At 44.3% G+C, this 27,957-nt stretch overlaps 1 protein-coding gene across 5 annotated transcripts in view; it reads left to right on the forward strand.

The window, feature by feature from the left end:
- The window catches only part of Cep152 (centrosomal protein 152), a 60,203-nt gene that overhangs the window by 3,596 nt on the left and 28,650 nt on the right, over positions 1–27,957 (forward strand). For 3 of the 5 annotated variants that reach the window (XM_029474501.2, XM_085834500.1, XM_085834501.1), the window contains exons 2-13: positions 106–199; positions 941–1,044; positions 1,262–1,334; positions 1,445–1,669; positions 2,789–2,954; positions 6,436–6,576; positions 7,791–7,930; positions 9,489–9,689; positions 15,157–15,304; positions 17,132–17,223; positions 18,133–18,296; positions 24,897–25,095. In XM_029474501.2, coding sequence (XP_029330361.1) covers positions 113–199; positions 941–1,044; positions 1,262–1,334; positions 1,445–1,669; positions 2,789–2,954; positions 6,436–6,576; positions 7,791–7,930; positions 9,489–9,689; positions 15,157–15,304; positions 17,132–17,223; positions 18,133–18,296; positions 24,897–25,095 — 1,740 coding nt within the window. In that variant the 5' untranslated portion in view covers positions 106–112. Of the gene's footprint in view, positions 1–105; positions 200–940; positions 1,045–1,261; positions 1,335–1,444; positions 1,670–2,788; positions 2,955–6,435; positions 6,577–7,790; positions 7,931–9,488; positions 9,690–15,156; positions 15,305–17,131; positions 17,224–18,132; positions 18,297–24,896; positions 25,096–27,957 lie in introns of those variants that run through there. The other 2 variants (XM_085834502.1, XM_085834503.1) reach the window with 2 other exon arrangements.

Consider the following 27,957-nt stretch of genomic DNA (forward strand, 5'->3'; position numbering starts at 1 on the left):
CCACTTGGGGACCCTGGTTACTGTTTTGTTGACTGTTTGCATTTTTTTCTTTGCCATGAATTGCTGTCATATGGCTGCTTTTTCATGAGTCCCAATTCTCCCCAGGAGGACCATGTCATTGGAGTTTGGCAGTGTAGCACTGCAGACACAAAATGAAGATGAAGAATTTGACAAAGAAGACTATGAAAGGGAAAAAGAGGTGAGTTTCTTGGAAAAAGCTCCTGAGCCCAGTGTTCAGCAGCAGATTATAATTCTATCATCGTGTGTCATTTTGAAAGGACTTATAATTCACCTAATGTCAACAAACAAAACTTATAACCTGATTGAGACTGGACTTTTAAACAGTAGAGGAACTGGGGCTGGCAAGATGGCTGTGTGGGTTCTGGGGCCCCCTATTATCCTGCAGTTGCATAGAGATGTTTGGTTGTTTCAGTGTATGCCTTTGAGTCTTCTGAGTATCACATAGTGATTGCCTCTAATCATTCACTCCCTAGAGGCTCTCAGGTGCTTTACCAGAGCTTAAGGGGGCCCTGGACATCTGTGCTGCTGCTGCTCCCACCACCTGGGCAGATGTCACTCCCCCAAGGTCGGGTTACTGGTGAAGCGGGATCCTGAGAGGCAGGTCTCTCTGTGGAACCTGACACTGGACGAGTACCGTGATTTACGGTTGGCCGGGCTTCCATAAAGAAGCTTTTCAGCTGTGATGTGTGCGTGCATAAACCGGACACCTCTGTAGAACAAGTACAGCCTGCTGTTCATCATTGATCCTGGCATCTTGCTTTCCCCTTCCCTCAAGTGAAATTGTGGACACGATGCACATGCAGCTTAAGAAACTCATTAAGAAATCTCTTTGTGTCCATTCACTCATTGGCTTCAGGGCAGCTTGGGCAGTGCCTTGTGTTTCAGTCCGTGTGACGCTGATGTGACTGTCCTTACTCAGTTGCAGCAGCTACTCACAGACCTCCCTCACGACATGCTGGACGATGAGCTCTCCTCTCCTGAGCGCCACGATTCTGACTGCAGTGCGGACGGCATAGCGGGAGAGTAAGGACCTCAAGTCACTTCCTCTTATATTTTTGCACTCCATAAACCTTCCCTTGAGTCTCTGCTGATAATAATGTAAACTTAAACTTCAGACTGATTTCTAAAACTTTTGGGTTAAGGTCGAGGGAAAAACAAATACTAGAATCTTGGGTTTCTATTGTGTTATTTCTGGCCAAATGTGCTAGAATATGGACCTAAAGTATTGATTTTTCTCAAGACCGCATCCTTCTGAGCATCTGCAAAGGAAGTGGATTGAGCGGGATATACTGCCCGAGCCTCACAGCGTGAACGTAAGTGTCTGTCGTGACCACAGTGCGGATGCGGTTGGGTAGATCTTAGGGCTTTTGTTTTACTCTTGCTGACTAATGGGACTGTACTGAACTTATATTTTGGAGAACAGTGTGGCAATGGCTGGGAAGAAAATCGAAGTAAAACCGAAGACCAGCATCTTGGGTACCACCCTGGAGAAGGTGGGGATGAAGGTGGAAGTGGCTATAGCCCTCCAGGTAAACAGGAGCAGGCAGATTTGTATCGCCTTCCTGAAGACTTTAGGCCATACACCGGCGGTCCGAAGCAGGCAGCCAGCGTCATTACGTTTTCAGATCCTCAGAGGGACAATTTTCAGGTATGGTTAGAGTTTGACTTTGAAGAATTTGTGTGTGTGCAAGTACGTGCATGGTGTTTGTGTGTTTAAGGAAGTGCATGAACGCAGTGCACAAATGATTTAATAACTGTTTCTCCAAATCTACTCACTCGGGTTCCTGCTAAATCAGCTAGGATGGTTTCTGTTTATAATTTAATGCAATTGCAGTGCCAAACCTAGCATTTAAAATGGAAGCTTTTTGGAAGTAGTTATTTAACACTGAACTTTGGGTCTGTCAGGAGTAGCTCCTTGGTTACTGTTGCTTCTGATTCTGTGGGCCTGCTTCCCCGAGAAGCATACAGTGCCTTGTAGCAGCAACTTCATGTAGATCACAGTTCCTTCCTTTCTGTGCTCTCCAGCTTCATGATGAATTTAAGTCTAATGCCTCAGACCCCATCCCTGCACTGTGTGGTGTCAGAGCTGTGGGTGGGGGTGACTGGGCACTGTGTACTGACTGTGGGGAGTTCTAAAAAGGCATCAGGAGACAGTGTGTACTAGAATTTCTCAATGACAAGCAGTGCCTCATTTTCCCAATCGCTATTCTGTATCACTCATTGGCATTATTATTATTAATTATTATTATTATTGATTGGTCCATTGGTAGTTATTTTCTCTATCTCTGGGGAATGTTATTCACTGACAAACAATAGAATTTATTATAATATGATGGTATGAGATATTCTCATTTATTGAGCATGTGCATCTTTTATGTTCCCAAGGTAGTAACATTATCTTGATCATTTGTGATACAATAGTTACATACAATCTCATTGCAATTCCTGAGTTTTATTTTTGAAATTGACTCCACTGTGCGCTCTAAAGGACTGTGAAACAATTCATAGTGTTCAATATAGTGTGTACTGTTTTTGAGCACAAGCTGTCTATGAGAAGTTGGTTGAGCAGGGCGTGTAGGTCAGTTGGTAGAATGCTTGCCTAGCACCCATGGTGCCCTGGGATCGATCCCCAGTACCACAGAACCAGGAGTGGTGGTGCTCATGTGTAATCCCAGCACTTAGAAGGCAAAGGGAAGTGTCTAGTAAGATTATTTTGGAAGAAAAGACCAAATCTTAATTGTTAATTTTATTTGTCATCTTTTAATAGCAATTTGGTTTATCTCAAGGACCCAACTGTCAAGCTTTGGAGCCATATAAAGCTGTATATAAACCTTACCACTCCTCTGTGCTGAAGAACAGTTTACCAGCCCAGGAGATAGCAGGAAGTGACATGTTTGAAGGCTTGCAGCAACAGTTTTTAGGAGCTAATGAAAGTAGGTGTTCTGTGTCTATTTATTCACTTGGCTGTTCTTGCTGTTTTGTTTTGAGCTAGGGCCTTGCTGTGTTGCCCAGGCTGGCCTCACACTCATGGCAATCCTCCTGCTCCAAGCTCCCAATTAGAGGCACGTGTTGCTACACCCAGCTATATTATTTTTTTATTAAGATAATTGGGGAATTTTAGTAAATAGTTGTATACACTTTCAAGAATTAATATTTTTAAAGTTACTTTGAAAAAGCCCCTGTTTCCTATTTTAAAGGTATATACTGAGGTATTTATGAACTAACTAATACACTCTTGGATGTTTATTTCAAAATACTATATTGAACTCTAACGTGGTGGCTCACCTATAGTCCTAGCTCTTAGGAGGGGGGTCAGGAGGATCTGACACCAGTTAGGCTCAGCTTGAGTATACAGTGGCAGCACTCGAGGTCAGCCTGAGTACACAGTGGGAGCACTCGAGGTCAGTGTGTGTACACCGAACACTCTAGGCTGACCAGAGTTGACTGGTGCCTGAATTGTCTGGTGAAATGGCTGTACTTTGTCTCAAAAGAGCTAAGGGTTGCAGCTGTGACTGCTGCTCAATGGTAGGGGCATGTGTCTCATTTGTAAGGCCCTCATTTTCATTCCCAGCCCCTCATGAGAAAATGTTGGTAGGGAGCTTTGTTGGTGGGATAAAGATAACATACAACTGAATCATAACTGCTTCTTTGGCAATCATTGTGCTGTGCTCCCTAACGGAGCAATATTTGACACCAAGATGTCCGAGGAGAGCTTTTGTCCTGTGTATTTCAGTACACTAAGTGCATCCTGAACTTAGTGCTTTTCCTGTCTGCTTTGGAACATGAATTGCTTATCTCCCCGGGCTTAGGTGTCTCACTCTGAAACGTGTAATTAACACGTCAGCCATGAGTTTCTTCATTTTTCCTTTACTTTTACATTTTTTTAGTGTGATGATTGTACAAACTTGCCGTTCAGAATCGATGCTGCTCTCAGGTTTAGTTATGTGTTACTTGCCCCCCCCCCCCCCCCCCCCCCCCCCCGTCCATGGTCACTGTTCGGTTGCTATGATGAGGCATAATGACAAAGGCAGCTTTGTAAAAGGGAGCTTTTAATTGAGCCTTGCCTAGAGTTTCAGAGGTGTAATCCCATGGTGTGGAGCATGTCAGTATCCTTGCTGCTATTGGAGCAGTCGCCGAGAGCTACATCATGATCTGTAGGCAGAGACAGACAGACAGAGACAGACAGAGACAGACAGACAGAGACAGACAGAGAGAGAGAGAGAGAGAGAGGCACCCACACACTGGGCTTGGCATGGACTTTTGAAACCTCTAAGCCCACCCCCCGTGACACGTACTGCTTAAGGCCTCCTAATCCTTTAAATTAGTGCCGTTCCCTGGAGACGAAGTATTCAGAGTTTAGGGCCATTCTCACTCAAACCACCACACTCCCCAGCCCTTTTCTTTGATGGAGAGTATGTATAAATATGTCCATAAGGAAAGCAGGCAGGCAGGCAAGCAAGCTGTACAGTGACTATGGTTAGTGTTTTCATGGACAGAAACTCTTATCACCAAGCTCCTGGTGAATGATTGTGAGTGTTGAAGCGCCAGTGTGGCTCGAGAGTGGTTGGGTAAGCTGTCCTCAGTACTGTAGGACTCCAGGGCCAGGCCAGAGAGAGCCCTGACTATTTCGTCTGGACACAGTGTTGCTCTAAGCTTGTGTGGGCCACAGCATAGCTGTAGAGTACAAGAGCTCCTTTGCCTTGAGGCATCAACATCCAGTGTGAAGAGGCTTCTCCATATTTGAAGCGCAGTGAAGTATAGGAAGCATGTGGAGTGGGGTGACAGTCATCACACAGTCACTCCCGATCTGCTCCTTCGGGTCCCTGTAGTCACATGCTTTATGTCTTTCGTAACTGTTCCTAAAAGTCTGCATTTTACTAAGTTAATGTATTGCTAAGGCGATTGATTATACATCTTTTTAAAGTTGACATTTAGAAGTTAATGAATAACTGATGGTAGTGCCCAATTTTCCAGCAATAGCAGTTAAAGAATGAGTGCAATCAGGGCCACAGAACCCCATGAAGAAAAACATGCATGTTCTCCTTCATACGGGAACTCAAGCATAAGCATAATATATGGCCTATGTGCAGTATAGTATATATGTAAACAGACATGTAAACATGAGGAAAGACCAAGAAAGGCTAATGTTGGGGAAGAAGAAAGACGGGCTAGGTAATGAGTCCAAGCTCCAAAAGGAGGCATGACCTCATCACTTGTCTGTTCCTGGCTCGGACTCTGTTTTTGATGGTGGATAAGTACATGCAGTATTTGATAGGAAACTGTACAATCTAATGTTCTACAGCTTCTGTTTTGAATGACTACTAACTGCTTAGAAGTTTATTGAAATGTAAAGACTTGGGACTGGTTAGTTTTAGTATATGACTTTTTCTAGTGTCATTTTTTTTAAATAATAAAGTTTAAAATAAAAAAAAATGAATTTGGCATGATGAAGCTTTGAGACAGTTTATTTATACTCCCTTCTGTAAGGCAGAGTGATGCTTTTAATGTTCAGATTTTTTTCCTTCTTCATTTTTAAAGACCAGGTCTTAGTACATAAAGCCTTGGTTTGGAACTTGTTCTGTAGACCAGGATGGCCTCACAGATGCCTGCCTTCTACCTGAGTGCTGGGATTAAAGGCATGTACCACCATGCCTGGCCTGACATTTTGGTTTTTAAATTTAGAAAAGAGTACAAATTGCTTTGTTAATAAGTATTTAAATTTTTCTATATGTAATTATTGATGTAAGCTTACAGAAGCATTAGACAAATGTCATTATGGAGTTGAAGTGTTAGTCTTCTGGTACCTGTCATTTGGCTTTCTCCTCTGATCTAAGTGTTTTCTACAATGACTTTGTTTCTGAAGAAGGCGTCAGAGGTCGCTCCTCTCTTCATTGGTTAATTAATATGGTTAATTACTATTTTATTACTATATTGGCCATTTTGTGCCAATATAAACATAAGAGACTTCTACTAAAGAGAACCTTTGGCAGGGCTATCGGGCATTGTCCCTTTCAGGTAACATGAGAGCAGGTTCCGTGCTTGTTTCACCCCTCCTGTGGCGATGGCACATTGCTGTATTGCAGCTGTGTGTTAGTTGTCCACATTTAGAGTGAGTCAGGCTTTAACCCAGAGACGTTCTGCCTGTCCTGGCGGTGACCCATAGTAAAGCGTGTAGTATGTCCTGCAGTAGTTCTCACATAAATGGAACCAAAGCATCACAAGTCCTCACTATACAATGTTCTGATGTATTCTAGATAACTTGTCTTCATATTCAAAAGGATGCTAGTCACAATCCACTGAATTGGTTTCATGATATTCTACCAAGTTGTTTAAAAAGCTTGAAATACATTACCCTAGCTGATCACAGATCTTAGTATGTTTTTATCTAATAAATTGTCTCTAATTCCAAAGCAGACTCTGCAGAAAATATACATATTATTCAACTCCAGGTTCTTAACAAAGCAAAGGAGAGACAACTGGACAGCTTGGTTGAAAAGCTGAAGGACAGTGAACGCCAGGTTCGGTATCTGAGCCACCAGCTGCTGATAGTCCAAGGTGAGGTGACATGGGCCAGGCAGCTGGTGTCTGAAACTCGCTTTGTTCTGCTTTAGCTTCCTGGGATTTTCATTTCCAGGACCCTCATTTGACCCAGGCAGAGAACTCACATGGGTCAGAACAGATCCCAAGCCCAGGACTTCTGTGCCTGGTGTTTGGAGACATTTTTCTTTTCTCCTTTTCTTCTATTTCCCTCTTCTTCCCAGGTATTAGACTCAGTGAGCTAGTGAGCAGTGCCCACTGTGCGGATGGCCTTCCGCATTAACAGCTGTGGACGTTGTCATTACCTTCATAAAGTAGTCCACTCCTAGGTGACATGTTTCATTCATAACGCAGCAGAAGTTAGGGGCCCTCATTGCCATTTCTGTGTAACCATATGGAGGAAGTGCGTCGGGTCCTGGCTGCTCATTCTTCTGTGCTGTCGCTTTAGTCAGTGTTAAGTGTCCATTTGTAGAATAATTTTGTGACAGCTCATTTCAAATTGAATTGATAGTGAAGCAATAGCTCTTTTTTTTTTTTTTTTTTTTTTTGTTTTTTCGAGACAGGGTTTCTCTGTGTAGCCCTGGCTGTCCTGGAACTCACTTTGTAGACCAGGCTGGCCTCGAACTCAGAAATCCGCCTGCCTCTGCCTCCTGAGTGCTGGCATTAAAGGTGTGCGCTATCACACCCGGCTATGCAATAGTTCTTTCTGTAATGTTCACAAGATCTTTTGGGAGAGATGAATAGGGGAAGTATTTGGGAAGGACCAAGGACTGGGGATTTCAAGAGTTCCTTCCAATTTATGAAGGGGTGATTGGTCCTAGGTACCTTGTTTTGGGAGTTAGGGCCTTACTGTGTGGCCCAGTGATCTTCAACCCCTCAACCCCTGAGTGCTGGGATCACTGGTATGTACAGCTATGACCTGCTCTAGGACACCTTTTTGGTTGACATGAGCGTGTACCTGTGGAGCTCCTTAAGTGAACAGATGCAGAGGTATTGGGGATCCTTTGCCACGAAGGTTACAATAGGGATTTACAGGCTGTGCCTCTGGTTCTTTAAGGTTTTTTTGGCATCAAATATTTTTTAAATAATTTTTTTGGTTTTTCTTTTTTTCAAAAGCCACTAAAATTCATTTGTTTGAATTGAATTTCATTCAGATATAGATCTCATAGCGGTTGTGACAATTATTGTCTCACAATGGGGACAGCATTTATGTATTATCTTTCACGCTCCAGATGAAAAGGATGGCTTGGCCCTCAGCCTTCGGGAATCCCAGCAGCTCTTTCAGAATGGCAAGGAGAGGGAGATGCAGCTTGAAGCACAGATTGCAGCACTGGAGACACAGATCGAGGCCTTCAGAGTTAGTGAAGAGAAGGTAAGCTTTAACTTCAGTCATCAGAACTTTAGTTTGGGGCTGGGGCTGAGGCTCAGTGGTTAAGAACACAGGCTGCTCTTCAGAGGACCTGGGTTCAATTCTCACCACCCACATGGCAGCTGGTAACAGCCTATAACTTCAACCCCAGGGGATCCCATGCCCTCTTCTGGTCTCTGTGGGCACCAGGCACATGTGGAGCACAGGGCAAAACATTCACAGATTAAATAATTAAATAAAGAATTAAATTTAGTTTGTATAAGGCCAAATTGAGAGGAGCTCTATCATAGGTGTCCTGCCCCTCATCTGGGGTCACCTGTGGGTGCCAGGAAGAGATGGCAGCTCTTCCCTGTTGACACTCGCATTTCCTGCATCTCCATCCTCCATCATCTCTTCCCTCTTCTCTTAGTTTTGTATGCCTCTCCTTGGGAGTGCCTGTTCCATAGCCACTGCCATCTGACTAACTAGCTCCGCTTCCCTCGTTTTACTGCCAACACTCTTGTAACAGAGTTCCTAGAAGGTGCCATTGGGCTAGTCTCATGCTTGTAGCTCTGCCATCCAGGCCAGTATTTGGCTAATAGTCGGTGGCCAGTATGTGCTGCGTGTTGCTTAAAATTAACTTAACTTGTATGTATGTATTCTTATGTATTTTTCTGTTCCTATGTGAAATTTGTCATGATGTAGTTATGGTGTATTTTTAAATTGGCAAACAAGGGTTGTCCCTGTTCAAAATTCTTTTAATTTCCCCCTCAGTTTTTCTTTAGATTTTTGTACATCAATGTATGTTTTGTAAAACAAAAATCTGCTTGGAATTCTGATTGCAAAGGCACTGGGCTTTATCATTTTATCCGTGTGCCATGCAGGTCTTAGAAGGCCAGTTACCTGCTTAAGAGTATGAAGTCAATTATTGACAAATTCTGAGAGCATAAAGATCTTGAGCCAAATAGTTCCCTTCAGAGTCTCCTTATTTTAAGGTTATATAATTAGCAGATTTAATCCCATCTGCAACTTTAATTTTCTCTTGCTGTAAAGCTTACATAATTGCAGATTTGGGGCATCAGGAAGCGATCCGTGGCTAATCACCCACAATACCAGCAGCGTTTTCAGAACTCTCAGTGCTGGGGTGGAGTGGCATGAGCCTGTACTCCGTAGCTACTCAGAGGGTTGATTTGAGATGATCACTTGAGCGTGGGAATTTGAAGCCAGCCTTGGCAGGCAATGGTGTCCTGTTTCAAAAAAGAAAACCAGAAAACGTTATTTAGTAAGTGACCATTCAGAGGTTCGCAGTCTTGGGAGGAGCAATACATTTTTCTGTGACCCTGCAGTTGGTTGCCCCTCACTTTGTTCAAAGAACGATGCAAACAATGTCAGGGCCAATATTGCCCCAGCACCACCTTGCTCTTCAGAATCCTCATTCTCCCTCAGCATGGAACTGTGCAGCCTAGCTTCTCAGTGAGTAACTGTTCCTAGCAACTGTGGGCTTGAGAATAGCAACTGGGGGAGGGTCAAGGAGCAGAGAGGTAAGATGCTATCAGCGTGGTACCCTGTGTGTGTTTGCTAGCTCACCAAGAAGCTCAGAACAACCGAGATCACCCTGGAAAGCTTGAAACAGCAACTGGTGGAGCTCCATCATTCTGAGTCACTTCAGCGAGCCAGAGAGCACCATGAGAGCATCGTTGCCAGCCTCACACAGAAGTACGAAGAGCAGGTGTCATCCTTACAGAAGAATTTGGACGCTACCATAACGGCCCTTCAGGAACAGGTCAGGCGATTCCTAATGAGCAACTGTCAGTTGAGTAAAGTTGGATATTTTGTGGTCCTCGAGGTAGAAATTTTTTTGGTAATGATAGGTATAAAATTGTCAGTGAGCCTGAGTGTGTCTCCAACCCTGTTTTTGGATACTTAGTCAGGGTTTCCATTCCTGCACAAACATCATGACCAAGAATCAAGTTGGGGAGGAAAGGGTTTATTCAGCTTACACTTCCATACTGCTGTTCATCACCAAGGAAGTCAGGACTGGAACTCAAGCAGGTCAGAAAGCAGGAGCTGATGCAGAGGCCATGGAGGGATGTTCCTTACTGGCTTGCTTCCCCTGGCTTGCTCAGCCTGCTCTCTTATAGAACCCAAGACTACCAGGCCAGAGATGGTCCCACCCACAAGGGGCCTTTCCCCCTTGATCACTAATTGAGAAAATGCCTTACAGCTGGATCTCGTGGAGGCATCTCCTCAACTGAAGCTCCTTTCTCTGTGATAACTCCAGCTGTGTCAGGTTGACACAAAACCAGCCAGGACAGATACCTTTCTTGTAGGATCCACTGGTACCTTCTCAGACCTCACAGTGTAATAGTTATGTATATATGTATGTGTATATGTGTATGTATATGTATATATGTATGTATTGTCCTCGTCTTCATAGAGTAAATGCCAACTGAGAGGAATGGGTATACTGGCACTGGCCAGAACCTGAGCTTGACCTTTTGTAGGTGTCTGAGTTTCCAGCTCTCAGTAAGGAGTGTTGAGAAATGGTTCTTTTGAGAATAGAAGTTGGATATCTTGAATCCAGGATTCTAATGGCTGACCATAGAAATTTGCACCCTAGAACTCTTGCGGACAGGTTGTAGTCAGTATTATATAAGAAAAATCTTTGAACTAAGTGTATTATGTATATACATGTCCTGGCTAGTTTTCTTGTCACCTTGACACAATAAGCTAGAGTCACTTGAGAAGGGGGAGTCTCAATTGAGAAAATGCTTCCATAAGATGGGCTGTAGTCAGGCTTGTAGGGCATTTTTAAAATTAGTGATTGATGAAGGAGGGCCCAGCCCATTGTGGTTGGGGTTACCCCTGGGCTGTTGGTCCTGGTTTCTATAAGCATGCCATGAGGAGCAAGCCAGTAAGCAGCACCCCTCTGTGGCCTCTGCACTAGCTCCTGCCTTCAAGTTCCTCCCTGCTGAAGTTCCTGTCCTGAGTTCCTTTGATGATGAACAGTGATGTGGAAGCGTAAGCCAAATAAACCCCTTCCTCCTCAACTTGCTTTTGGTCATGGTGTCTCAGCACAGCAATAGTAACCCTAACTAAGATAATAAGAACAGTAAGTAAATTTCATGTTTAATCTTGAGTGTCCTCCCTAACATAACTGTATGTTTTCAAATTTTCCAAAAGTGAAGGGTCTCCCTGGATACTCTGTATAATGTACAAAACAGGGAAGAAAGTCCAATACAGATGGACTGACTGCCTGAGCATATTGTACAACGGACTTTTGTGTTTGTGTCTTAAGGAGGAGTCAGTGTTGAAGGCTCTACATCAAGTAGCAGGTTACCTGCCTTGTGTCCAGAGCCCTAGGTTGAATGAATACAGTTTCAGGTTGAGTTTTGAATTCAGGTTGAATTTAAGAACTAATTTAGCCCTAGAGACGAAGGGAAGAAACTAAGACAGGAGGGTGGAACAAACCTCCCAAGATCCCCTCTGACTTGGGCTGCCATCTCTGTCTTCCGTGGCCAACTCTACCTTTTCCCGGGTTCAGTAGACCCATAATGGCAGAGTAATTGTTTGTGTAACATTTTATTCTGCTTTTTTTATGTTATGTACTTTATTTTATTTATAACTCAAGTCTCACATAGCTCAAGCTGTCCTTAAACTTGCCCTGTAGCCAACGGTGGCTTTGAACTTCTGATCTTCCTGCCTTTGCTTTCTGAGTGCTGGGGCTATGACATGCACACCCTTGTTCCAGTTACATGCTGCTGCTGTGTGCCCCGGGTTTGCTGCATGCCAGGCATACCAGCATTCTTCCTACTCATTCCCAGTTTATTTTATTTATGTGTTTTATTCAATTTGTTAATTTTTTTCTTTTACATAGAAAATATTGTGAATTTGGTGATAATTGGAGGGTTTCTAGGGTGGGAAAAGATAAAGGTATGCCCAGCTGAAGAGTCTGCTGTATAGAAACACAACTAGAACAAACTAGAATTTATTGTTACTTCTGCCAATTGTCTAAGGAATTTTTTATTTATTTAATTTTAAAATAGGCTTTATTATAAAAAGACATCATATACTGAAATTAAGCAGATCTAAAGTCTATACAGTTCAATGACCTATATATAGTTAGAAATCAGTTGTTATTTTATTTTTTAAAATGTTTGTTTATTCATATTACTTTTGATTAGCACAGTGGTATTGCACAGCCATCAGTGGTCCTTGGCCAGTTTAGGAAGGTGGAATCTGTCAGCCCCTGTGTGGTGTTTGAAAAGAGCGTTGTCTCTGCTGACTTGACGATCTCACTGGGATGTGGGGGAGGGTTCCCAGTGGGTTTGGAAACCTTCCTTGTAGGAATGGTTGGTACAAATGTTGGCAAAGCCCACATGGCTCTCAGGACAACCCCTGGCTTTGTCTACTCTAGGACAACCACTTCCGTCCAGTCTTCGGTCATTGCAGGACAGGTCATGATCAAAGCTGTGCCTCTTTATCTGTTCCCATGCTTGCCATCACCACTTCAGGAGAGGGACTTAGACCAGAAGGTAGAATGGAATCTTGGATCTGTGCTAAATGTGCTTCTGGTTCCAAACCATGAGCTGTATTTACTGTGACTCCTCCCCATCCGTACTCTGGAGTGTCTGTCTACCTGGCAGTGTTTATATGGCATCCCCTTTGTAAACTTGTGATCAGTTGGCTCAGCAGTATTTGTAATAAGGAGTCAAATACTTGTACCCAATCTGTGTTATTTTATAATCCAATTGGTATTTCTAATTGGAAGAGTGCAACAAAAGAGAGGTTCACAGCAAAAGTGAGAGAGCAATAAAGAATTTCCCATGATCCCACCTCCTACCCTCTGGGCCTAGTTCCCTTGTTCTCACAGCGTGACTCTCACATGCTCATGGGATGTGTATAAACTATAACTCCGTATAAACTTAAGGCACTCAGTTTGTTGACACCCACAGGGTAACTTGCTGGGATGTCAAGAGTACATGGACTGTGTAGGTCTCACTGGGAGCTAGCGGTATCTCTGCGATATTGAGCGTTCCTGCCACGAAGATAGAGTATCTGTCCAGTTATTTAGTTCTTTATTAATTTTGCCAGAGTTTTGTAGTTTTATATTTCTACTAAAGGCCCTCATTTTTGGAGTGGTATTAATAAAGGACATGACGGTTTTCAAATTTCATATTCTATTTGCTCCTTCCTCCCTTGGGAGACAGTGACTTTTTTTTTTTTAAGATTTGTTGATATATTTTATGTGTATGAGTACACCATTGCTTCCTTCAGACACACCAGAAGCTCCCATTACAGATGGTTGTGAGCCACCATGTGGTTGCTGGGAATTGAACTCAGGACCTCTGAAGAGCACTCAACCGCGGAGCCATCTCTCCAGCCTAGACAGCGACATTCTGTAGTAGCTTCCTTGCACTCCTGCAATTGCACACTCGTTTAGTGGTTTCCCTCCTGGTGTTCTGTGTAGCAGAGCAGAGCATTCATGGACAGAGCTGTACTGTTTCTTTGCTGTGTGTGTTCCTTTTGTTTTCCTTTCTTACCATAGTGCATGGGTGAGAACTTGCAACGTGATGCTCCAAGGCAAGGAAGGGCATCACTTCCCTGGTCCTCACCCTTGTGGGAAAGTTCCAGGTTTTCCTGTTAAGTATGCCAGTCTCAGAAAGTTTGTAAAGCTTAGTTTCGTTTTAAATCACAAATGGTTGCTAGCTGTATGTTGAAAGACAGAGCTCAACACAGAGACTGCCCAGTTGCATGTAATGGGAGCTGTGACAGTCTGACACAGCTGAGTTTTGAAGGTCTGTGTGTGCCTGGTGCCATTTGAGAACTACATGGTTATAACCTATTATAACCTAGAGCTATATAGGTTATAACCTATTATAGACTTAGAGCTTTCCTTAAACACCAGGTCTTTCTATGTAGAAAAGACTGTATATACAACTTATTGTAATAACTCAAAACTGCCGTGACCTCTAGACCGTGACTCTGAGTGTCTCGCCGTCCCTCACGACAGGCGTTTGTGTGCACTCCCATTAGCTCATCGTGCTGCAGGCATGTTATGCTGGCTTGTTAGAACCGTGCTTCCCAAGCTGGCCGGGGAGCAGCAGCAGCGTGCCAAGAACTTTGCAGCGCTAAATAAACAGGCACTGCCTTCCAGAAGCTTCATTTTGCTAAAACTCTGGTAGAAAAAATTTCAAGCAAACACAGCTGCATTGTGACATAGAATACAAAATGCCCAGGAGTTTCAAAGCAAAGTGAGAGCCCTCAGAGCCCCTTGCCTTCACACAAGGACACTTCTGTATTATTTACGTTTGGGGTAGGTATCATGGTATTCATGCTGAGAGCATTATTGAGGTTGAGGACATGGAAGGGAATCTGGTACCAAAGGCCCATGCGCTCTCCCTTCAGAGCTCTTGCTAATGGTTCGCTTAGGGCTTCTCTGGTCACTGAAGACTTGCTACACTGTTCTTCTGCCTCTTCCATGCTTTGATTGACAGTCACCCTGAGCAGCTTTTAGGCAAGAAACAATGGTTGCTACAATGATGGGTTCTTCTACCTGGGCTTCAAACTCCCATAGCTCTTTATTTTTCAAATATGTTTCCTTATTGGAGAAAAGTTTGCTGTATGCACATTCTCTCTCCACATCTACATGTAGGGGACACTGATCTTGCCCCATAGTGTGTATTGTTTATATACCCTATTGTCACACACAACAGCTACCATGTCTTTTTGTCATTAATTTTTCAAGTATCATTATAATGCTTGTTATGCATAACATATTGCAGAGATGCCATCGGACAGAAATAAGATGTGTAACAGGTAGAAGGAGGAATATAGGTGAAACAGATTAGATTTAAAAGAAACCCAGAGGAGGGTAAGGTTAGTTTTGGCTGCCCTGGACAGAGTGATCAGAATAGAGCTCCCGTGTGTTCTTCTGTTTCCTTGTCTGAGGATTCGGATTCCATGGCTCAAAGTGGTTTGCCTACATTTGTATCATTGCTATGTTAACACAGCATAAAATGCAGACAGGATTGACCTATGTTCCCTTTGGCATGAGTAGACTCTGGCTTTAGAATAACAGAATCTTACAGGTGCCCTGTGTTAGCGGGGTCTCCCTCTCAGGCCACATGTGTTCTCTTCCCATCCTGCGCACAGGCCGACCTGTGAGAGATCATACTACCAGGTGATGATGTTGCATCTGATGGTTTTAATTTCTATGAAAATGACGTGCCACCTTCTCTTCTGTTCAGGAAAGTATTTGCACGCGTTTGAAGGACCACGTGCAACAACTGGAGCGGAACCAGGAAGCAGTCAGATTAGAGAAGACGGAGCTCATTAATAGGCTGACGAGGAGTCTAGAGGACAGTCAGAAGCAGTGTGCCCACCTGCTGCAATCAGGTGCGTGTCTTGTCGGGTGTCCCCAGGGCTACTGTGAAACAGATGTGGCTGGATCCCTGAACTACAGCTGTACTTGTTATTGTCATGTGCGAGGGGGCGTGGGCTTGCATGTGCGTGTCATGGTTCACATGTAGACACTAGAGGACATCTTCCATAGCTGGTTCTCTCTTTTGCCCTGCATTCTGGAGCTGAGACTCAGGTTGTCTTGCATCCTTCCCAACCGACTTGTATTGCAAGTGCCTTTACCCACAGAGCCATCTCACCAGCCCAGATCCCTGAGGTATAGAAGAGCTAGAAGGCACAGGAAAGTCCACTAGTGGTCAGTTTCTTTTTAGAAAGGATTCGATGTGCAGTTCATATTAAAGGTGCAGTTCATTTCTGTTACGTAATCTGGAATACAGGCGTGTGTAATATTCCAAATAAACAGCAGCTGCAGTCCTCTGAGAAACTAGTGCTGTGGTGCCTGAAACTGCTTCCCACTGAGGAAGGGGAGTACTCGCCAGGTGGCGCTCTGCTTCCAAAGATGCAGAAATCCTGTCCTCAGCCACCTTTGCCTATGAGAGCTCATTGTGTTTGCCTGTTTTAGACCCAATATTTGATTAAGTATTTCCGTCTTTTTGTTTAACTTCAGATTGTTTATCCACTCACAGTGATCAGTGGACACTGAGTTACATTTTTGTCGCTATGAAGATTTGAGTGTGGCCTCTGTGGTATCTGAGACGAGCTTCCTATACTTTTTGTGGCCCTGGTACCTTTAATTATTTTTATAAAATGACATTAAAGGCACTAAAATGTCAAGTTGATACACAGGCTGTGGAATAGATAAAAGTCAACCTCCTTTCTGTTGACAAAATCAGTCAGTGCTTTTTTAATTAACTCGTATACATACAAGTCACATTTTGGCATATGAGGTAGTCAGAGAGTTGGAACGGGGTATGGGAGTGGTTTGATCAAGGTGAAAGCACTAAAGTTAACGGCTGTGTGTGCTCTGCTGAGGACCAGATTTGGACCCTGTTCCCTTTAGGCTCTCCTGGCCCTGCTTCCCCTTGCCATGACTTAGTGAGTCTTTCCTTGACTAGTAAAGACTCTGAACTGTGAATACTTCCCCAGCTGTTTCTGAGAGGCCTGTTTTCATTTAAAGAAACCCTCAAACCACCCTTTCAACTAGAGTCTCTACTAGTACATTTCAGATAGGAGTTTGCTGGGGATGGGGAGGTAGCTCAGAAGTAAAGGGCACTTCTGCTATTGCAGATGGCTAGAGTCCCGTTCGTAGTACCCATGGAGTGCACAACTGCCTGCAAATCCAGCCCCAGGGAACCTGACACCCCCTTCTGGCCTCTGTGGGTGGGTGTGTACACAGAAAAACTCTGTCTGTCTGTCTATCTGTCTGTCTGTCTGTCTCTCTCTCTCTCACACACACACACTAATACAAATCTTTCAGAGAATAGTAGTTTTATGTGTGAGTTGGGCCTGTTGGAAATAAAAGCAGTTTACAAGGCAGCAAAATTCAGTTTAATTGCAGGGCAGAAATGGTAGGGTGGGACTTTTTTGGCTCCTGTAACTGGAACCTTATGTCCCCACTAGATGACTCCTGGGCTGCTGTGTTCTGTAGATACAGCAGTGGTGATCAGGCTTACAGGGTCCAGGGCCTTGAACTCCTGTAGGACTGGATCTCAGACACACAGGTCTTTGATGGCTCCCATGGCTACCTATCCGTATGGCCCTAGAATCATAACAGTGAAGCAGACTCCACATCAAACTGTGGTGGCTCCCAGGCCTGTAGACATGCACCTCCTTTCAGTGACGTACCCTATGTCTCTCTCGCAGGCTCTGTGCAGGAGGTGGCTCAGCTACAGCTACAGTTGCAGCAAGCACAGAAGGCCCACGTCCTAAGTGAGGGCATGAATAAGGCTTTGCAAGTGAGTACTGTCTCTTAGGAGAGACTCAGGCAATGCTGTCTATCTACCTTTTTTGAACCTTCGGTTTCTCTGTGGTAAAAGTGGCTTAGACCATCTTCAGCCCAGCCAGGGAAGTTTTTCAGGATCTCGCTGACACCATTGTTAGTTAGACCTAGGTGTTCTAGCCCAGTTCTGATGAGCTGCAGAGCCAGGCCTCTGCCTCCTCCTGCCAATCTGTCCACTGTCCCTTCTGGCTCTGCAGGTGTATCCTGGAGACCAGAGTCTCTACAGGTATGTGGCATATTTAACTGGGCCCTGTTTCTCACAGATCCTCTGCCACTGTAATTTTCCTGAAAGGTAACGAAGGTGCTGGAGAGGAGTTGTAGTGTTTCTTCCACTGAAGGAGGTACTAGGCCTGTTGATCCTGCAGGCAGAGTATAGCACACTCCTCAGGCAGAGCAAAGCACATTCCTTCTAGATAGAGTATAGCACACTCCTCAGGCAGAGCTTAGCACACTCCTGCAGGCAGAGCTTAGCACACTCCTTTAGAGTATAGCATGCTCCTGCAGGCAGAGCATAGAATGCTTTTGGCAGGTAGAGCATAGCATGCTCTTGGCTGAGCTGTCTGTTTTGTCTTCTTCTATAGTGAGGTCGGAGAACATCAGAGGCATCTCAGCTAAGGGGTTTTGTAAATAAGAGAGCCACAGAGAGAACCGCCTGCCTTTGCTTCCTCGTTCATTTGAAAATATATTCATTTGAAAGTACAGCAGGAACTGACCTTTATGAACTTATTTAGAATGAATGTTAAGAATGTATTTCAAGAGGCTTTTCTGCATTCTTACTGCTCATCAAAATGAGGTTTGAAACGTAGAATGACTGATTTTGTATTTTAGGAAAACAGTGAAAGTTACTTTTGATATTTTGTTCTAGGAGGAATTAACAGAGCTTAAAGATGAGATTTCACTCTATGAATCTGCTGCAGAACTCGGAGTCCTTCCAGGTGACTCAGAAGGAGACCTGAGTATAGAGCTCACTGAATCATGTGTGGACTTGGGCATTAAAAAAGTCAATTGGAAACAATCCAAAGCTAACAGGTACTGTGTGACTAGTTTACTATAGATGAATTTATGTTAATAAAGCTGGTGATGGAGGTATAGGACACTGGTGGCACCATCCATAAGATAAAGACCCCAATTAAGGGGACAGTGTGTCTTAGACATTCTTAATGAAATATAAATGCCTGAAATCCAAATGAACAGAAATCTGAAGTATTAATACTGAGCTTGTAGCCCTCGTCATGCAGATAGGTGTCGGTTATAGAAAGCTAGGAAGGAGTTTATGTAACTAAAATATACAGGTTATGGGGTCAGGGAGGTGGCTTAGTGGGGAAGAGAGGTTGCTATGCAGGCATAAGGACCCGAGTTCAAATCCCCAGCACCTATGTTAAAAAGGTAGGCATGGGGGCTGGCGAGATGGCTCAGTGGTTAAGAGCGCCGACTGCTCTTCCAAAGGTCCAGAGTTCAAATCCCAGCAACCACATGGTGGCTCACAACCATCCATAACGAAATCTGATGCCCTATTCTGGAGTGTCTGAAGACAGCTACAGTGTACTTACATATAATAAATAAATAAACTTAAAAAAAAAAAGGTAGGCATGGCTGAGTGCACCTATACTCTCAGCATTGTGGGAAGCTGAGACAGGAGAATAGCTGAGGATTGCTGGCCACCAGCCTAGCTCCAGGTTCAGGAAGAGGCTTTGTTTCTGGGACTGAAGTGGAGTGTGCCAGAAGAGGGCACTTGATGCACAAGTGTGGGCACACACCTGTATCCATACACGTGTACACACCACACATATTACACACATACACATTCACACACACACTCATACACACACTATGTATGTGTTTGAACCATTGAGGTGAATGCCTGTTTTTAATGTTAACCTTATGGGTTAAAAGTAGTTATCTTGCACATGTGACTTTAGGAATCTTGCGTATGTGACTTTGGGAAGTCTGTGTTTTAACACTGCCATTACAGATTAGAGCAGTAAGGTGGGGTTTTGTTGGTTGGAATCTAAAGTCATGAGATGATCCTACAAGGGAAGCTGCTCTTACTTAGCTTAGTGAGGCTCCATTTGTCTGAGTGTCTGCCTCCTGGGGCTCCTGTTGCTACAGATAACAGCTATGTCTGGAAGAGAGCAAGGAAGAAGGTAGCGGAGCTAGATGGAGGATTTCTGGTGGGAGCGATCCTCAGGCTCTTATCTAGGGCTGTGTTGACCCAGGTTTCTTTTCATCCCATAATTACCTGGTTGACAAATGTAGGCCACTGTGCCTGAGATGAAGTGGAGACAGGGGACTCCTTCAGTGGATGACAGGGGACTCCTGTCAGCTCAGCCTTAGCTGAGAGTTGAGAGCTGAGAGAGAAGTGTGGAAGGCCAAACAGTATGAGTATTTTAACCCAGCCACATGATATTGAACAAAGGCTTTCACTATGATTGGTGAATGGAAAAAAAAAAAAAAGATTTTTCTATGCCTAGGTACTCACAGTTTACAGTCTATGTGACTATTTAAAAGCAGACTTGGTTGGGAATGCCTCCTTTTTTTGTCACTGCCAAATGACTTCTCAGAGCCTAGAGAAAGAACACAGGCTTCAATACAAACCATTTGTCATGGCTTTGCCTCTCAGTGCTAGGGACCTGCCCTTGCAGCAGTGTCGTAAGTTTTATAAAGCATTTTGGTCCTCAGTCTTGTGACAAATGTTAGCTTTACTGGAGCGTAGAGAGGTGAACCACTTGGCTCAGGTGTTACTGGTGCCACAAAACTCTCTAGGCCCAGCCTATTTTTCTGTTTGTTCACATTACATGACAGTCAAGCCTTTTTACTTCAAACTTCATTCTTCTTATATCGAAGATTAAAGACAGTTCATTTAAAAAAAAGTTTTTCTCCAGTCATTTTATTTTAGTTTGCACTGTGGGTGGCTTTAGAAGAGAGTGATGCATGTGTTCGTGTTGGTCTCTCTCAATAGACACACTCGTCTGTAGCCATTAAAGCACATCCTACGCCTTGTACTTTTGGGGGTTGGTTTGTTCCTTGAGGTAAGATATTGCTGTGTATCCCAGGTTGCCTTCAAATGCACACTCTTGTCCTGGACTGCCAATCGCTAGGATTATTGGACGCAGGCTGTGCCTGGCTACTCTATTCATTTCTCTTTATAAAGCATTCATAGCTACAGTGTAGCAATTCTGAAGTGTGTTCCTGTGCCTGCTAGACTGGAGGCTTCTTGTTACTTCAAGAACTGAGCTGCCCAGCTGGGAGCTGGGGCATCTCTGAGTCAGAGTGGGGAGTTGCTGAGAGCTCTGGACAAACCGTCTGACAAATGCAGCCTCCAGAGGACAAATGTAGCTTAAATCCTCACCCACCTGCCAGTGCTAATAGTTGATCATCTATTTTTGAGAAGCATTCTTATATCAAGTTTACAGGACATAGGAAAGAAGAAATTTGTGCTTTCTTTTTTTATTTTCCTTGAGTGACTGATTTGTTGAAGAAAAGGAAGCGAAATTTTCCAGTGTGAGTGAGTGTTTTCTTGACTTGAACTGCTTTCAAATCACTGACCCAGGTATCAGTGGCTCCCAGCTTTTACTACCAACCACCACGCCCTCAGGGTGCTGCCTAGTAAAATGGTTTAGCCTCACTGTTCTATTTTACATTAGTGGAACTGGAGTAGCTAAATCTGTACACAGCTTACAGACAGCTTCCTCTCTGTTATTATAGTTGGCTGCTAAGCTCAAATAATAAACATCTAACAAGTGGAATGCCTTTTTCCTTTGGTCTTCTCAGCAGGCTTCATAAGGGACTGTAGTTTATTTGGGTTTCAGGGAAAGGATCTCTGTAGGGTGCTGTGATCCTCGGGCAGAGTGGTCACCGCTCTGCCTTTCTCTCCTGTCAAGGAAGGGGAGAAATTATTGCACAAGCACTTTCTCTGCTCTCTGACTTGGCTTTCTCTAGGAGTACAGAGTGTGTTATTCCAGTGGCCTGTGTGCAGTGGAAGAGGAATGAATAGGGAGGGCTCGTTTGCTAGCTGAGTAAACACAGTTTACTCACACTGAGTGCTCACACTTCAGCACATCCCATAACAGAATACTTTGTTAGGTATTTTGTTTCTTACATAGCTATACCTGTTATAGTTATGATTTCTATTTCTGTAAAAATGGAAGTGATTTAAATAGGTGAGAATTTATATATGCAAACATATACATAGACTACATTTAAATATTTATTTATTTATATATATATGAAATATATCCATCCTAGGGAGTTCTAATTATATTGTTAAAAATAAATTTACCTAATGGTTTGTTCATCCTTTCTTCATACATGTACAATGTCCTAACACTTCATTTATTTATTGATTTATCTTAATTTTTAATGACAAAACCAAAAATATACCTAAAAGCGAAGCTTCTGGAAAAACCAGTTGCTCTTCCCTGTTTTGTATCGCTCCTCAGACTTGACCTTGCATTTCAGAGCTGGGTCTCTGAACACATCCTCACTGGCAACAGACAGTCTTGTTCAAGGGGCTATCCAGAGTACCTGTGGGCATGGGGTGGATGTAAACATTCACAAAGGGCTTGATCTTGGATGGCTTGCCCATGGCAGCTGTCAGTCAATTCCAGCCCCGAGGGCACGGCTATAAGGGCCGTCCAAGGTGTCATTGTCAATGTTCTTCATGATGGCTTTGTGCCCAGAGTAGCGTCCAGCCAGGACCAGCACCACTTTCCCGGGTTTCATGAACTTGCCCACTTCAACAGCAAGCAGCGAGCACCCAGCAGAAAGGAAAGACCTAACATTTCATTTAAAATCATCTAAAATCTTTCAATTCCAGGAGTAAAAACTTTAACCCAGATACCGTTATTTCTTTCTTAGATAGATTTTCTTCTTTGGAGAGATTATATTTTACACAGTTCTAGATGCTCAGCTATTGTGCTCCCTGATAACATTTTGTATTAATTCTTACAATTAATGAACCAGTAAATTTACATTATCACTCATGACTGAGGTTTCCCTGACTGTCTTTAGTTTTTACCCAATGTTTATGACTTTAAAGTACATATTAGCCACTAGGAAAGTGTTGTTTAGAAACATATGTGACTGTTTTCAGTGAAGAAGAAAAGAGAGGCTTTTATTAATTGCGAGTTTCCCACTTGCATGGAATGTATTGTGACCCTGTTTGTCTCCTGGACTCTTCCCTTTAGTGCTTCCTAGCTCTACTCCAACTTGATGTCCTGTGTTGTGTGTGTGTACACGAGTGTGTTTGTTTTAAATATTGAGTCCCATTTGTATTGGCAATCTATTTAAAGGTGTAGGGCTGTCCACTGAAGCATGGGCCTACCAGCATCCATGCCCTTAAAGAAAACTGACTCTTTCCCCAGCAGCCAGCAGCTCCTTAGCTGAGAGTGGGGACCTCAGAAGCACCCGGTATTCTCCCTGCTATAATGGTGACTCATTTGATCTTGAGCAAGTCTTTTCTTTTTTTCCTTTATAATATACTTGTCTTTTTTTTTTTTTTTGAGAATTTCATATATGCATACAATGTATTTTGACTGTATGTATCCTCACTCCTTCCCTATCTCTTTCCTGATCTACCCTCACTTCATATCCACCTAACTTTCCATCTTTTTTTCTTTTTTATTCTTCTCTTATATATTATGTCATGACTGTAGTTTACCCTCCCTCTCAGCCCCCCCCACCTCCCAGTCTTACTCTACCTCCCCTCTCTCCTAGGTACCCCTCTCCCCCTTCTCTCAGAAAAGACCAGGCCTCCCAGGGATGCCAGCCAAGCATGGTATAACAAGCCACAATAAGGCCAGGCACATACCATCACATCAAGACTGAACCAGGCAACTCAGTAACAGAAGGGTCCCACAGTCAGAGAGAGCTGTGGCTCCCACTGTTCGGAATCCCACAAGAGTACCAAACTACTTAGCCATAACATATATGCAGAGGATCTAGGTCAGACTCCTGCAGGCTCCCTGATCGCTGCGAGGCCCTTTGGGTCCTGGTCAGTTGATTCTGTGAGCCATGTTCTTGCAGTGTTTCTGACCCTTCTAGTTCCTCCAATCCTTCCTCCCACTCCGCAGAACCCCCCAAATTCTGCCTAATGTTTGGCTATGGGACTGCATCTGCTCACATCAGTTGCTAGATGGAGTCTCTCTGGACTCTGATGATAATGCTAGGCTCCACTCCTACGACACTCTGCAGAAGAGCACCTGGGTAGCATGCACAGGCCACTAGGTTCAGTTCTTACTACTGCAGAGAAAGGCGGGGGACAAGGAGAGAGGAGAAGGCGAGTTTAGAGAAGCTTGGTTTTGTTTCAGTTTTCTGGAGGTTGCCGGAGTCCACCCAGGCTTTTGGGTCGGTCAGCTGAAAGCGAGAAGAGCAGTTGCTGGTTAGGAGAGCTGATGTTGCTATTTTTTCTTCCTAATATCTGTATCACCTTGCTCAATATTAGTATGACACATACCAAAAATCACAAGTGTGAGCTGTGTCAGGCAGAAAGACCAAGGGGGAGCATGCCACCAAGGGGGAGTATGCCACCAAGGGGGAGTATGCCACCAAGGGGGAGTATGCCACCAAGGGGGAGTATGCCACCAAGGGGGAGCATGCCACCAAGGGGGAGCATGCCACCAAGGGGGAGTATGCCACCAAGGGGGAGTATGCCACCAAGGGGGAGCATGCCACCAAGGGGGAGCATGCCACCAAGGGGGAGCATGCCACCAAGGGGGAGTATGCCACCAAGGGGGAGTATGCCACCAAGGGGGAGTATGCCACCAAGGGGGAGCATGCCACCAAGGGGGAGCATGCCACCAAGGGGGAGTATGCCACCAAGGGGGAGTATGCCACCAAGGGGGAGCATGCCACCAAGGGGGAGTATGCCACCAAGGGGGAGTATGCCACCAAGGGGGAGTATGCCACCAAGGGGGAGTATGCCACCAAGGGGGAGCATGCCACCAAGGGGGAGCATGCCACCAAGGGGGAGTATGCCACCAAGGGGGAGTATGCCACCAAGGGGGAGCATGCCACCAAGGGGGAGCATGCCACCAAGGGGGAGCATGCCACCAAGGGGGAGTATGCCACCAAGGGGGAGCATGCCACCAAGGGGGAGCATGCCACCAAGGGGGAGCATGCCACCAAGGGGGAGCATGCCATCTGAGGGGTGAGCTTGCTTTTGCAAAGGTGATATCCTTGTGTATGACTGAGTTCTAAATTATTTATTTTTGTTTTATGTGTATTAGTGTTCTGCCTGTATGTTTGTATGTGCTCTGTATGAGTGTCTGGTGACCTTGGTGGCCAGAAGAGGGCATCAGATCTCCTGGAGTTACTGATGGTTGTGAGCCCCCACGTGGGTACTGAGAATTGAATCCAGGCCTTCCAAAAGAGCAGCACGTGCTCTTCATTACCAAGTTATCTCTCCAGCCCCCAAGTTTCAAATCCTTTAGCAGAGTTTAGCTCAGTGTTAGAATGCTTGCCTAGCGTGTATGAGGCACAGGAAACAAAGAAACAAAATGTTCAAAAAGAAAGTTCAAAATGCTGTGACTGTAAAGGGGTAGAAACCATGACCACATGTGGCTAGCTAGGGCTTTATGGGTCTTTGATTTGTTTCTTGATTTTATGCTAAACGGACAGTTTCCCCATCAGGGTCACACAGCAGGAGTCCCCAGATGAAGAATCTCCGAAGGATGAGCTTATCCTGAAGCTGAAAACGCAAGTCCAGCGCTTGCTGACTAGCAACTCCGTGAAGCGTCATCTGGTGTCTCAGCTGCAGAGCAATCTCAGAGACTGCCGGGAGACAATGGAAGCTTTCCAGCAATCCAAGGATGGTGACAGAGGCATGGAGGTGAGACCCTGCAACCTGTACACGTAAGAAGCCCCCTTGAGACATGCGCTTTATAGATGTAAGTTACATTTTTGGTTTCTTAGGGTTTATTTGACTCTTAGAAGTAAAGCTTACAGGAAAAAAAGCCACCTGATAGATAGGATGTTCATTGGCTTGTTCTAGGCACCTAGTAAATGAGATGCCAGTTAGGCTAAATTCTTTGTTCACAAATGAAAGGAGGACTTTGTAGAGGGTGTGTGCCTTTTGTCAGGCTTGGTTCAAACCGCCATGCTTTGGAACCCTGTTAATAAGCACCTCCTGTGAGGCCCCTCAGCAGCTCTGCTCCTGAGCGCTCTCTGTTCTGTTCTTACAACGGTTGGTCTCTGAGGAAATGGGGTAGAGAGCACTGGTTGATACTTCTGAGATGTGTCTTTTAAATTTAGTGATGGTTTTACTCTGTAATCCTGGCTAGCCTTCAGTTTGTAATCTTCTGCCCCTGAGCACTGAGACTGTGGGAGTGTGCTCCCAGCCAGTGTCTGATACCCCTCAGTGCTCTTTAGCTGACATCTTCGAGGAAAATGAAGGTAGGGGAGTCTGGCGCTCTGAGGTTTCACAGTCGTTCTTAGGAAATGAAGTTACACTACATGACTGATAGGGGTCAGAGTTACTGCTGGAAGTTCCTGCAGTCAGAGCTTGAGAGCAGCCTTTTTCTTCCTCATTTTGACAAACTGAACATTTGTACTGTCAAGAAAAATAATGCAGAAATGAATTGATAATTAAGAAAGGAAAGCGGAAGTTTGAAAGGCATGCAGGGAGTGCAGTCAGTTTCTGCGGAAGGAAGGAAGGAAGGAAGGAAGGAAGGTTTAATCCGACTGCTGCTTTTTTATCCCCTGGTTCTTATGTGAGAGTCCTGTTTATTAGCAAATCCTGTCATAATATCTGAGATGTTCTGAGGGACCAATTTTTTGTGATATTAAAAGAAAACTTGGTTACGCCCATGACATTTGTGCCACACGTGGGCATCTATCTCTTGGCATACGAATCAGTATCTTAGTTCCCAGCGTTCCCAGCTGAGTGAGACTGTTGACTTCCTCTCACCCCCACGCCCCGACCCCTGACTCCCAGCATCCTGCATAGCATCTTCTGGTAGTGTAGAAGCTAGAAGGTTGGTTTGTTTTTGTTAAACATTCTACTTTGGACTGTATTATATAATGAGTGATAGACTTTCAAACACCGAGTGGACTCTTCTTTCCCAGATCTTTATAATAGAATTGGAATTAGTCTGTAAAGTTAGAAAGCATGTTTGGGATGCCTTGGGAGGTCTATGGAGAGAGAGAGAATGGTTATTCATTTTTGTTTTTGAAAAGATGTGTAAGATTTTGTGGGATTTATTGATAATAGACCTATAAGGCATACATGGATATTTGAAAGTTTGGTTATGTAGAGCCACATTTAACTGTAGTACTTTGGAGCATCATCTACATTTCAAAATTTGTTTCTATTAAAAATTAAGCTGGCTGTGGTGGTACACACCTTTAATCCCAGCACTTGAGAGGCAGAGGCAGGTTTCTGCCAAGAGGCAGAAACTGTGAGTTTCAGGCCAGCTTGCTCCAGAACTACATAGTGAGACGCTGTCTCAAACAAAACAAACAATCAAAGCACACTGTTTTGTGGTATTTCCAGGCTACTACATGGTAGAGATCAGGAGACTGCTCATATACTGCGTTAGGCAGTGTTTGGGTGTAGGACAGATATGCGTTTCATTCCAGTTGACCAACTGGGTGGTCAAGAAAGATTGGAGTGGGGTTAGAGAGGTGGCTCAGTGGTCAGGGATGTGCAGCTGCTTTTCCAGAGGATATGAGTTTGGTTCCCAGCACTCTGGTTGGGCAGCTTCATGGACTATGGTGCCCTCCTGTGGACACACACACACACACACACACACACTGTGTGTGTGTCTATTATAGACTATGTAAAGGTCTTAGGAAAGCTATACTGACCCACCAACAGTCAGAGTCCATATACTGAATTATTTTTAAACATAAAATACAGAAAACTTTTTGTGTCTGATCCCTAGTAAATTTCTTTTGTATGTGTTTGTGTGGGTGTGTACATTTGTCAGTGGGCTGACAATAAGTGCCTGTTGAGGGATCAGCCATAATATACAACATATCTACACCACCCTCAACAAGTAGCAATGTAAGAAAGTGTATTTTTACTTCCTGGTAAAGGGTTTGGCTTATTGTGGTGGGGAAGGAAGCAGAGAAAGATGGCTGCTGGCCCTCACCCATCGTCCTCTTCCTTAACTCACTCCCAGGCTGCAGTCCACCAAATGTTGCCACATATGTGCAGGGTGGCTCTTCCCGTCATCCTTCGTTACACTCCATTAAAAATGCTCTCACAGGCTCGCCACTCACCGAGGTGTGACTCCTAGGTGATTCTAAATACTCAGAAGTTGATGATCTAGACTAACTTCTGCCCTTTCTCAACTTGACACCCAATCATAGCATCTTTAATCATAACATCCATCTCTGATGCCCAGTTAAACTCTAACTCAGACACGCTCAGTCAGGAACATGAGGCCCCTCTGCAGTAATCTCTAATGTTAGTGCTGTTTTCCCCAGGCCTGCCATGTCTGTAAGTTTAAATGTGTTCACATTCATTCCTTTTCCTACCAAACTGCACATTTTTAGTATCTTTCTGCTTCACCTGCTCTCTCTTACCTGATCCCTAACCGAGAGCAGCCCAGAGCAGTGAGAAGTAGCCATGTCTCAGCCCAGATGCTGTGATGCCCTAACTTTTCTTTTCCAGAATGGATTATCCCATTACTTTCACATGTAGCCTCACTCAAATTCTCAGGATGCAGCAGAATGCAAGTAGATTCTT

This window comes from Mus caroli, unplaced genomic scaffold (assembly GCF_978045245.1).
Source record: "Mus caroli unplaced genomic scaffold, Mus_caroli_1 scaffold_2, whole genome shotgun sequence".
Taxonomy (NCBI): domain Eukaryota; kingdom Metazoa; phylum Chordata; class Mammalia; order Rodentia; family Muridae; genus Mus; species Mus caroli.